Consider the following 12620-nt stretch of genomic DNA (forward strand, 5'->3'; position numbering starts at 1 on the left):
CAATCATACAATATGTGTTCCTTTATGACTGTCTTATTTCACTTAACATAATGTCTTCAAGGTTCATCCATGTTTTAGCATGTGTCAGAATTCCCTTCTTTTATAAAGCTAATATTCCATTGCATGCATATACCACATTTTGGTTATCCATTCTCCCATGACATAATCTTTGATTGCTGTGAATAATGTTGTTATGAACATGCATATACATATATCAGCTTGAGTCCCTGCTTTCAATTTTTTCGGGTATACAGCCAGCACTTGCAACTCCTGCAGCTGTTTTTGTTGTTTGGTTTTTTTCTTTCAGTTATTTGCCTCTGAATTTCTAAGTAACGTTTATACTGTTATTTCTTGGTTTTTTACCTGTAGCTATATCACTGAATTCCTACTATGCAAGATGAAGGAAGTCTTAATTCTGGCATCCTCTCCTAAATGTACACATACTTGCCCTGCCTTCAATATTCAGTATTTAAATTGGACTCAGTAAAAACTATTTACAACCCAGTGTTACATAACATTATTTTCCTTGTTACCCTTTGATTTTTCCCTGAGTTCATAACTGCCTCACTTCCATCAGCTTGTTTTCTAGTATGTACTTATCACTAATTAATCCCAAAATTCTCCACTGGAAGAATACAAACATTCAAACACATTAGGTAATTAATCAAATTTATATTTTTCTTTGGAGACATCCTCCTGGATGGGATTGCCAGATAAAGTATGAGGCATCTAGTTACGTTTGGATTTCGTTCTCCTGATCCATCCTGGACCGGCTGCTCTCTGTACCTGCACATGTCATCACAGACCCTTCCTGACCTGCTCCCTCTCCACCATATAACACTGCCGCCACCACCACCACCTCTGACCTCCCTTCTTTATTTTTCTTAATAGCACCTTGCCAATTCCTGATATAACAAAATCTATGGGTAGCCTCTTACTTCTAAGCTCCATTGCCAGGACCTTTGTTCACTGCTCTCTGCCTAGCCTACCTGGTACAAAGCTGCAATAGGTACTCAGTATTTGTTGGAAGAATGAATTCCAGGGAACCTTCCTTTTTGGTTTACTCCTTCTTTCTTAGAACAGCACATGGGCAGTACATTGTTTGAGAATTGCCTCTTTGACATCTTTATTTTACCATCATATTTGGTTTATGGCTTGGCTGAATACAGACATGTATGCTGGCATTCCCCAACCCCAGGATTTTAAGGACTTTGCTCCACTGTCTTCTAGTTTGCAGTGTTATTGTTGAGAAATTTTATGTTATTCTGATTCCCAATTCTTTGTAAACGACCCATATTATCTTCCCTAATGCTTTTTCAGATGTACTTTATTACATATGCTCTAAATTTGACCATAATGTGCCTTGGCTGATGTCTTTTTCACTCACTGTACTGGCATTTTGGAAGGCTATCAATTTGGGAAGATGTGTCCTTGAATTCTAAAACTTATTTGATTAGTCCTCTGAAAATCTTCTGGTTTTCTCTGTTATCTTTTTCTGGAGCTCCTATTATTTTGATGATGACTGTATAAAATGACCTTCTAATTTTTCTGTCCTATTTCTGTTTCTTTTTAACTTTATGGGAGATTTTCCCAACTTTATCTTCCAGCCATTCTACTAAGTTTTGTTTCTATTAATTTCTAATTTCCAAGAACTCCTTTTCTTTCTTCTTTGAATGCTCCTTTGTTGCACCCTCCTGTCCTTTTTTCATAGAACCAATTTTACTTTTTTCTCCCCTAAGGATATCAATTATACTTGGATTTGAGCTGAAGGCTTATTTAATGATTGTCTCCTTTGAATACTTTTCCTTTTTCTGATTTATTTTTGGTCTTTGTCTTTGAAACTCTTATGGGCTCTCCATGTATTTTTAAAAGGAAACATTAAAAAGCTAATGATTTCAACTAATGGTGCTAAGAAAACGAGATAAAGATATGGGGGGAAATGTCTTTTTTTATCTTATGCAATACACAAAAATTCAAGACTGGCCATTTACCTAGATGCAAAAGCTTTTTGGGAAAAAAAAAAATAGAAAGTATTTTTAAGACCTTGGGGTGGAAAAATATTTCCTCGGGAGGTCACAAAATAACACTAACTAAAAAACAAAAAGAGTTGATAGACTAAACTTTCAAAATTAAAAGTTTTTGCTCATGAAAAGATACAAGCTGTAGGTAAATGTTAGTTATTTTATATAGATATGAATGATTGCATGCCAAATGACAAAGAATTTGTGTCCAGAACATATAATGAACTCCTACAAATCAATAATAACACAATAATTTTTAAATGGACAAAAATTTAAACTTCCTAAAAGTATACAGAAATGATGTGCACACAAAAAGGTATTCATCTTTAATCTTCAGGAAAATGCAAATTAACACCACACTGAAATAATATTCCATATTCTCTAGAATAGCAAAAATTTAAAAGGCTGAAAACAACAAATATTGGTGAAAATACGAAATAACTACCATGCCTGCACATTACTGGTGAGGATGTAAAATGGTATAACCACTCTGGAAAACTGGCAGATTCTCACAAATTTTAAATTCACTTCCTGTGGCTCAACTCTATTCTCAGGTATTTATCCAAGAATATAAAACATATATTTAACCCAAAAGAGATATAAGAATGTTCATAACAGTCTCATTCATAATGGCCAAGTCTGCATATAACCCAAATAGCCATCAACAGAAGAATGGAAGACAAATTGTGGCATATTAATCAATGGCATACCATACCACTCAGCAATAAAAAAGAACTGACAAACACAACAACATGAATGAATCTCAAAAGCATGTGAGTGAAAGAAGCCAGACACCAAAATAGTACAAACTATATGAATGTGTTTATCTGAAATTCAAGTATAGGCAAAACTAATCTATGATGATAACAGGTCAGAACAGTGGTGGCCTGTGGTAGCCAAAGATTGACTAGAAGGGGGCAAGCAAGAATGGACTTTCTGGGATGATATAAATGATTTATATCTCATTGGTTATACTGGAGTATTGGTTATACAGGTGTACACATTTGTCAAAACTCAAGTTTTCTTAGAATTGTACATTTCACTGTATGTAATAAAAAGCTGATAGGGAACTCTGTGAGTGGGGCTTTGTCAACTGGTGGGTTTCACCAATGTTCAGTATCAGTGGATATACTTCTGGTCCTGAGAGGTCCAGGCCAGACTGCCAGTCTTTTTTTTTAAAATATATTTTATTGATTTTTTTACAGAGAGGAAGGGAGAGAGATAGAGAGTTAGAAACATCGACGGGAGAGAAACATCGATCAGCCGCCTCCTGCACATCTCCCACTGGGGATGTGCCCGCAACCCAGGCACATGCCCTCGACCGGAATCGAACCTGGGACCCCTCAGTCCGCAGGCCGACGCTCTATCCACTGAGCCAAACCGGCTTCGGCAGACTGCCAGTCTTTTAGAAGCCAAATGGAAGAAGCAGTCACTATGCAGACTGTCACTTAATCCTCGTTTTCATAAGATACCTACCTCCCTCGCTGGGCTCAGTGTTCCAAAGACCACAAGCTTGCCTTAGCCCAGTGGCTCTCAACCTTCTGGCCCTTTAAATACAGTTCCTCATGTTGTGACCCAACCATAAAATTATTTTCATTGCGCCGAAACCGGTTTGGCTCAGTGGATAGAGCGTCGGCCTGCGGACTGAAGGGTCCCAGGTTCGATTCCGGTCGGGGGCATGTACCTGGGTTGCGGGCGCTTCCCCAGTGGGGGATGTGCAGGAGGCAGCTGATCGATGTTTCTCTCTCATCGATGTTTCTGACTCTCTATCTCTCTCCCTTCTCTCTGTAAAAAATCAATAAAATATATTTTAAAAAAAATTATTTTTGTTGCTACTTCATAACTGTAATGTTGCTGTTATGAATCGTAATGTAAATATCTGATATGCAGGATGGTCTTAGGCAACCCCTCTGAAAGGGTTGTTCAACCGCCAAAGGGGTCATGACCCACAGGTTGAGAACCGCTGCCTTAGCCAATTTGGCTCAGTGGATAGAGCGTCGGCCCACGGACTGAAGGGTCCCAGGTTCAATTCTGGTCAAGGGTGCATACCTTGGTTGCAGGTTCAATCCTCAGCCCTGGTCCTTGTACGAGGCAACCAACTGATGCATTTCTCTCACATTGACATTTCTTTCTCTCTCTCCCCCTCCCTTACACTCTTTCTAAAATCAATGCAAAGTCTACAATCTCAAATTCAACTTCTCAAACAATTACACCTTTAGTTTTCTATGTGTGTTAAGGCAGGGATTTGGAGAGCAATTCATTTCTTAAATAGACCTTTAATCAATCCTGTTCAATCCTACCTCCACTCTCATATTGAAGGTCCTTCAAAAAACTCTGGAAGATTTTTTTAAGATTCTGTATAAATAAGACCTGTTCCTGGTCTTCCCTTATTTCCCACAAAGGTTTCAGGTCTCTGGTCTGCTAAATAAGTCACCACTTGTACATTTCTTTCCAGCTTCCAAAATTTCGTTGGAATCTTCATCTCTATTATTCTCTCTGTCCTTAGAGATGTCTTTTTTTATTCTTTTTCTATCATTTTGGTCCCAAGCAGTAATAATGGTAAGCACATATGTTTAATCTTCCAAGTTCAACTGGAATCCTCTTATTTATTAGATTAAAGTGAAACTGCTAGATGAAGGGACATGCCATTTAGAAAGCATAAACTAATCTGTACTCCTACTATCAATGATAGACAATAGGATTTTATTTTTGCCATCTTGATAAATGATCATATGAAATCGTAAGTTATTTGGCAAAATGTGATTAAATACTTTTTCATATATTGAGATTATTTTTCATACTTTTATTGGAATAGCCATTCTTTTTTCTTCTTTAGTGAAATACCTATATATTTTCTTTGCACATTTTCTACTGGCCATCTTGCTGTCTTCTGTACTCCCTACACTTCAGTTAAAAAAACAAAACACTATGTTTGCTATTTTTGTCCAATTATTCTTTCAGGTATATTTCACCATTTAAAATTTATAATATTAATTTGAAGTTGACATATTTCAGAAATTTCGTATCTCTGAAATTTCATTCAAGTATTTTTACTTCCCAAAGTAAAGATTTATAGTTTTTCATATAGACCAACACCGTCCTTACTTTGGGTTGTTGAGATTTATACAGATATATATTTGCATATATATGTGACTTTTGATTAAAAATCTGTATGCAATTACTATCATCTTTAAAATTAAACAAAAAAATTTTCGCCCTAACTGGTGCGACTCAGTGGACAGAGCATCAGCCTGCAGACTGAAGGGTCCTGGATTTGATTCCGGTCCAGGGCACATGCCAGGGTTGTGGCCTCGATCCCCAGTAGGGGTGTGCAGGAGGGAGCGGATCAATGATTCTCTCTCATCACTGATGTTTCTATTTCTCTCTCCCTCTCCCCTTCTCTCTGAAATCAATAAAAATATCTTTAAAATTTTTTTCTACTGTATCTGAATATAGTGGGAATTACATGAACTATTCTAGTCAAGGATAGCAAATCCTTTTAATATTTCTTAGCTGTACCCCTTTCCATTCCCCAAACACAGACCTAATCTGAGCTGTTAAATTGAGTTAGCCTCCATTCCTCCACTTAATTTCCTTTCAGTTCAAGCTAAACATTAATAGAACCACCTTCTTAAATTAGTTTAATTAAAACCTCCTTTCTTTAATACCTAAAATAGCTCCTAAGTGATTAATTAAAACACCTAATCTCAGATTCTGTGGGCTTTTATCAAAGGGCATTTGCTTAACCAACTTGTTCTAATATTTCCAATCGAGCAGCTCTCCTTGCCCCACCCCACTAATATCTTCCTCTTTCCAACCTAGTTCTACTCACTCACCTTACATTTCCTCTTTTCCTAATCACTAAACATGTATTCATCTCTGCACAGCTAAAATGAACTGGATTAGAAAGTTTAATTCTGTATTTTTTATTTTTGGAGTAACCTGAAATAACTTCCTTATTACCTCATCATGATACAACTCTCTAAATTTCTCTCTAGGACTTTAGAAACCTGGGAACTAGAAACTGTTTCTAAGACTTACTCATTGTCTTTTTTTTTTTTTTTAAGTGCATAAGAACATTCAGAGGTTTGTAGTGTAGTGGTAGATCTATTGGTTTCTCAAAGCAGATAATAACCAAGAGTTTAGATGACAGTTTGTACTCTTACCTCTATTGCTCGAATTACTTTAGAAAGTTCTTTAATAAGATGTCCAGGTCTAACGTTGTCTGGAATTTCAAAGGCATGTTCGGATACAAGCTGTATTTGGATTAACAAAGACAAAACAACCAAAGTTACTTATACTTTAATATGTAAAAAACTTATTAAGCCAATTTTGGGGTTCTCCAGATTTTATAGACACAGCTAAATACTAATAAGCCAGGACTCAGAGTTCATGTGGTTGGTGTGATACCTCCTAAGGTATCTTTATTAAAAGATCTTCTAAGGAGATCTTTATCTACACTAATAAAAGAAAAAAATGGTAATTGGCGTACGACAATACCCTTTTCATTGGCTAATCAGGGCTATATGCAAATTAACTGCCAACTATGATTGGCAGTTAACTGCCCACTATGATTGGCAGTTAACTGCCAACTATGATTGGCAGTTAACTGCCAACTATGATTGGCAGCTAACTGCCAACTAAGATTGGCAGTTAACTGCCAACAAGATGGCGGCTAATTTGCATATTGTAGGCACAATGCAGGGAGGCGAAAGGGAAAGCAGGAAGAAGCCCCCTGCCACTGACAGTGATTGGAAACCCAGGGGGGAGCTAAGAGCTGGGGGGCAGGGCAAAGGTGGCCCTGGGGCCGCCTTTGCCCTGCCCCCCAGCCATGATCGGAGAATCAGGCACCTTTGCCGCCCTGGCCAGTGATAGCAGGAAGTAGGGGTGGAGCCAGCGATGGGAGCTAGACACGGTCGAAGCTGGCAGTCCCAGGAGCTAGGGGTCCCTTGCCTGGGCCTAAAGCGGAGCCCACGATCGCAGGGCCGCTGCAGCTACGGGTCCCCACTGCCCGGGCCGGATGCCTAGGCCAGAGGCGTTAGGCCTGGGCAGGGGCGGAGCCTGCAACTGGGGGGAACTGGGGGTCCCCTGCCCAGGCCTGACACCTCTGCCGGAGGCCTCAGGCCTGGTCAAGGGGCCGATCCGGTGATTGGTGATTGGAGGGTGATGAGGGTCAACTCCTCTGGCTGAGGCATCAGGCCTGGACGGGGGGCTGAGCCGGGGATTGGGGGGATATGATGGTCCCCTTGCCCAGGCCTGAAGCCTGGGTCAGAGGCGTCAGGCTTGGGCGGGGGGTGGAGCAAGCGATCAGAGGGAGATGGGGGTCCCCTGCCCAGGCATGATTCCTGGGCCAGAGGCCTCAGGCCTGGGCGGGGGCCAGAGCCAGTGATCGGGGGGAGATGGGGGTCCCCTGTCCAAGCCTGACACCTCTGGCAGAAGCGTCAGGCCTGGGCAAGGGGCCGATCAGGCGATCGGAGGGTGATGGGGGTCAACGCCTGAGGGCTCCCAGTATGTGAGAGGGGGCAGGCTGGGCTGAGGGACACTCCCCCCCCCCACACACACACCCAGTGCACGAATTTTGTGCACCGGGCCCCTAGTTAACTTATAAAATCCTCTTAGATTGAGATAAAGATGGACTGGTCTCATAGTAAATTTTGCTTTATATTGAGTAGTAACCTTGTACTCTAGACCTCAAAAGACTACTATAATTAGTAAAGTAACTAATTAAAACTAACAATTCATAATACATAAGGATTTATAAAGGGCAACACAGGCACTGAAATAATCCTAGTCCACTGGCACAAGAAATGTGCAATGGAAGCGTAAGGGAAGGACATACCAACTCCAAAAGGAGATCTGGGACCACCTCTTAGAGAAGGAATTCAAATGCCAACAACTAGACCACATTTTAGTGAAAATGGAAAGCTCCGGCTTGAACTCTGCCTCCCTTTCTTTCATTTTTTCCTAAGTCTAGCAGAGGGATAAGAGCATCAGCTTTGCAATTGCAGGGACCTAGATTTAAATCCTAGCTCTGCCGGGTCTCTTGGGCAAGTTACTTAAATTCCTTGAACCTCAGCTTCCCCACATGTAAATGGGGATTATAACAGCACCCAGACTTCATATAGTTGCTTTGAAGATTAAATTAGTTTATGGATATGAGAACTAAGCACAGTGGTTGGCACACTATGAGAGCTCAGTTACTTATTATTAGTCTACATTTACATGTTCATTTCTTAGTCAGTACCCTAAGTATACTTGAATTACTTTCCTTTCCAGCTTTAAGAAATACTGAGGTACTTAATTCTCACAGAAACATAAACCATTTGTATTACTGTACGTAAAATGAAGGTTGTACTATATAGAAAGCATGGTTTCTAGTCCTTCTACTGTGGCTACTCCTGCCACACAGCTTGAGGACTCCATTCTCCTGAACTTACCATATAAAAAATAACAATTATTTCACCAAAGAAAACGACTTACTTCTTTTTTCATCCACAATTTTAAAGCAGTATGCAGTGCTTTCACGCCCTGTACTAGGTAAGTCTGAGGCTGGAAACCATCTTCTTTCAGTTCTGTGGGATGGAAGAGGCAGGGAAAGGAGTTAAGTGTTTCAAAGATAAATGAATCAACTTTACATTTTGAGTAACCACCAAATGTCAAACTGCATAACTTCCAAATTAACAGAAAGGGAAAGGTTAATAAACAACTGATTGAAAAAGCAAAAAAACAAAAACAAAAACAGAATTACACTAAGTGTCATTGTACTAAATGCTCAAGTTAAAAGCAAGCTCACAAACATAACACTGAGTAAAAAACAGGTCACAAAAAATGTCAGTATTAAGCTATTCATAGATGTCTAGAAATTAAACTATTTTAGTTTATGACATAGGTGATAAAGCAGAAAAAAAGAATTATCACAAAGGTCAGGATAATAGGTTCTCTCTTAAAGGGAAGGAGAGGGTGCAACAAGAAAAATAAGGAGCATGACTAGGGTGCTGGCAAGGCTGTTTCTGCCCACCCTGAGTGACAGGCTTATAACTCTTTAAACTGTACGAGAGTGTATGTGTAGGCAATGTGTGATCCATACACCTCACTATGGGCATGACATAATTCACTATTGCAAATACACACCCACACCCACAAACCCAGACTCTTCTGGGTTTTTAAACCAAATTGATTATCTAAAATTCATATAAAATACATTAGATGTGGTCTACAACTCAGGCAAGTTGAAGCAAAAGTGAAAGATTTCTATTTCTGCCCTGTGGCTAATTTACTTACATAAACCTCAAACTGGTCACTGCTTTATTATTACTGACACTAAATTTAGTTAAGAGTTTCCCAATCCTCCCACATTTAACCTATCATATAAGCCTATAACAGTCTAAGAGCTGGAAATAACAGGCTGCAATGGAAAGTTACAAGGTCAGCGATGAAAGGACAATATAAGATGGGGTAACAAGACCACCATTCCTGATTCCAGGACGAGTGTGTAGATGTAGCACTGATATAATGGTCCTTTGGCTCTATCCTCAGTGGGATTGAAGATACACTAGTAATGCCAGGTATCCTGTACTGACCTGGCAGATGAAATGAAAACACTTTAAACCTGACCTGCAAATATCTTTTATAGTAATCTTTTTTTTTTTTTACTTTAATGTACAGGATTATGTTTTCTAATCAGATCTCAATTGTTCTTAACTCTCAATGGACTAAAATAAAGGCTAACCCATTCTCAGACTAAACAATCTGCTGCTTATGACTGCAAGAACAGCAAGATTTTGTCTTTCAGATAAATTCTTAATTTGATTGGTAAACCCCTCTTAGAAATTAGGGGAAAAGCATCACCTAAGGGCGTGTGTGTGTGCATGTGTGTGCTGTTGAGAAAAAAAACAATGATAAAAGTACTCTGAAATTTCCTGAGTTTTGAATTGCCAATCTCTAATCTGGAGGGTTCAGTTATTGGGTTTTATTTCCAGAAAACAAGAACATCTGTAAGTGTTTATGTATATATATCTAGGGTTCTACTTGGATAGGAGACTATGAACTTTAATGTCTAGAATTTTACTAGAAACTATAGATGACAACTGTACGGTCCATTGTGACATTCCTGCAGCCACCAAAAACACCTGAAAACACTGGACAAGGCGGAGACTCAGGATAAGGAGTTGTTTGTGGAGCAGAGACTGATCTGGTGCAGAGAGCACCTGTTCTTCCTCATCCGTGGGCTCCTACCTCCATCACAGACATTTGCACCACTGACATCTCCCTGTATGCTGTGCTGCAGGTGTGGGATGGGGTTATTATTCTTTCCTCCTAAAGACAGTGAGACCTTTCATTGAGCAAAGAAACCATAAATAAGGTTTATCATTTGTCCAGCTGGTGTGCTCAGTGGTTGAGCATCGACCTATGAACCATAAGGTCATGGTTTGATTCTCAGTCAGGGCACATACCCAGGTTGCAGGCTCGATCCCCAGTGTGGGGAGTGCAGGAGGCAGCCGGTCAATGATTCTCTCTTATCATTAATGTTTCTATCTCCCTCACCCTTCCTCTCTGCAATCAATAATTTTTTTTATTTTATCATTTAATTCTGTGCATGCTATCCTGGGAAGCAAGTTCTGGTTGTTTCTTTTCATTTCACCTTTTATTCTCATGTAACTTTTACATGGAAAAAGAAATATGTGTAGAATAGACTTTACTGTTTAATCTGCTTATATCTGTTTCTTCTGGAAGTTAATTATAATAGTAGCACTATTTGCAAATGGACTGGACAAGTTAGACAACACAAAAACAGATGAACTGCATTCTCAAGGGCACAACTGAATGAAAAGCAAAAAAAAAAAAAAAAAAGAATAAAAGGAAATGTGATATGCAATTTCCAATTTGCTTGCTTAAAGATTTTTAAACCAAAAGATAAAACACCAAATCTGAAATTCCACATAAAAAAGGTAGCTTTCAAGTTTAAAGGGATAACTAACAACCTCTCCTTTCCCCCATCAAAACCCCAAACATTTTTCTTCCACTAGACTCAGCCTGACATCCAGTTGGTTTGTATTAACAGGTGCCTTATACTGGCCAGCATAGTGGGCATAAAATGGTAATGGCACAGGCACTACCTCATTCTCTCAAGACATGAAAATTATGCCCTGGAGTTTTAAAAGCAAATATTTGGGAACACATCTATATATATATGTAGTGTGTGTGTGTGTGTGTGTGTATATATATATATATATATACACACACACACACGCCTAGGTGACCGTTCAACCGATAGCTATGATGCACAATGACCACCAGGGAAAGACACTCAACACACAGGCATGGAAACATGGAACAGACTGAGGAATCTCAGAGGAAAGGAGGGGAGGGGGATGGCAGGAAGAGATTAACCAAAGATCTTATATGCATACTAGAGGTCCAGTGCACGTATTCATGCACTGGTGGGGTCCCTCAGCCTGGCCTGCAGGGATTGGGCCAAAACCAGCAGTGTGACATCCCCCGAGGGGTCCCGGATTGTGAGAGGGTGCAGGCCAGGTCAAGGGCCCCACCAGTGCATGAATCCATGCACTGGGTCTCTAGTATTACATAATAGTCTTGGCTTAAACTGCATTCTTGCAGGCGAGACACTTTTACATGCCTGACAGTGTGTACAGGCCACTAGAGTCCCAGGTGAAATGAATATTCTCAACATTACCTGTTCTGATGCAGCTCTTCATATATCTGCTTTTTAAGGTTTCAGCGGTTGCCAAATGGTGTTCTGTGGACCACTAGTGGTCCGTGAGGTCCGAAAGGTTGGCGACCGCTGGACTAGAGACTACTTTGTTAAAAAGGTTCTTGCGCCAAAACCGGTTTGGCTCAGTGGATAGAGCGTCGGCCTGCGGACTGAAAGGTCCCAGGTTCGATTCCGGTCAAAGGCATGTACCTGGGTTGCGGGCACATCCCCAGTGGGAGATGTGCAGGAGGCAGCTGAGGCAGCAAATCGATGTTTCTCTCTCATCGATGTTTCTAACTTTCTATCTCTCTCCCTTCCTCTCTGTGAAAAATCAATAAAATATATTTAAAAAAAAAAAAAAGGTTCTTGGTCAAGGGAAATCATGCATTTAAAAAAATAACATAGCAACAGCAACACTATACTAAAAAAGGGTCACTGTCACTGGCTTTTAGTGAATTTACAAACAGCATGTATTATATCACACTGCAAGATGGACAGATTATTAATTACCTTTCAGGGTTTCCAGCAAGTTTTTGGCTACAAACCAACATATGGCTTCAAAGAAAGGGAATTTGAAGAGATCTGGTGTTTTTAGCCTTTTTTCCATCTCATAACACCTGAATAAACACAATTTAAGAAATTTAATATTTATATTAGCATTTCAAAGTTAAATGAAGGCAACCAACTTAAGGAAAATAAAATAAGCAGGTTCTGACATTACATAATACAAGAAGTACTGTATATTACATAATACAACATTTGGATAAGCCTGAATTATGGCCTTATCCAGGTCAGACCTTAACAAATTTGACAGTATACTGAAGAATTACATTGGTCTTCAAAAAGATCAGACCTTGGGATTCTTATCCTAATCTTAACAGAAGGAA

General features: G+C 39.7%; 1 protein-coding gene across 1 annotated transcript in view; it reads right to left on the reverse strand.

The window, feature by feature from the left end:
- The window catches only part of KDM7A (lysine demethylase 7A), an 86531-nt gene that overhangs the window by 13058 nt on the left and 60853 nt on the right, over window positions 1-12620 (reverse strand). The window contains exons 9-11 of the mRNA XM_081102476.1: window positions 12244-12350; window positions 8502-8593; window positions 6188-6277 (exon numbers count right to left, since the gene is read on the reverse strand). Of these exons, the coding sequence (XP_080958602.1) occupies window positions 6188-6277; window positions 8502-8593; window positions 12244-12350 (289 nt within the window). The remainder of the gene's footprint in view (window positions 1-6187; window positions 6278-8501; window positions 8594-12243; window positions 12351-12620) is intronic.

The sequence above is a fragment of the Myotis nattereri genome (assembly GCF_964212035.1).
Source record: "Myotis nattereri genome assembly, chromosome: 11".
Taxonomy (NCBI): Eukaryota; Metazoa; Chordata; class Mammalia; order Chiroptera; family Vespertilionidae; genus Myotis; species Myotis nattereri.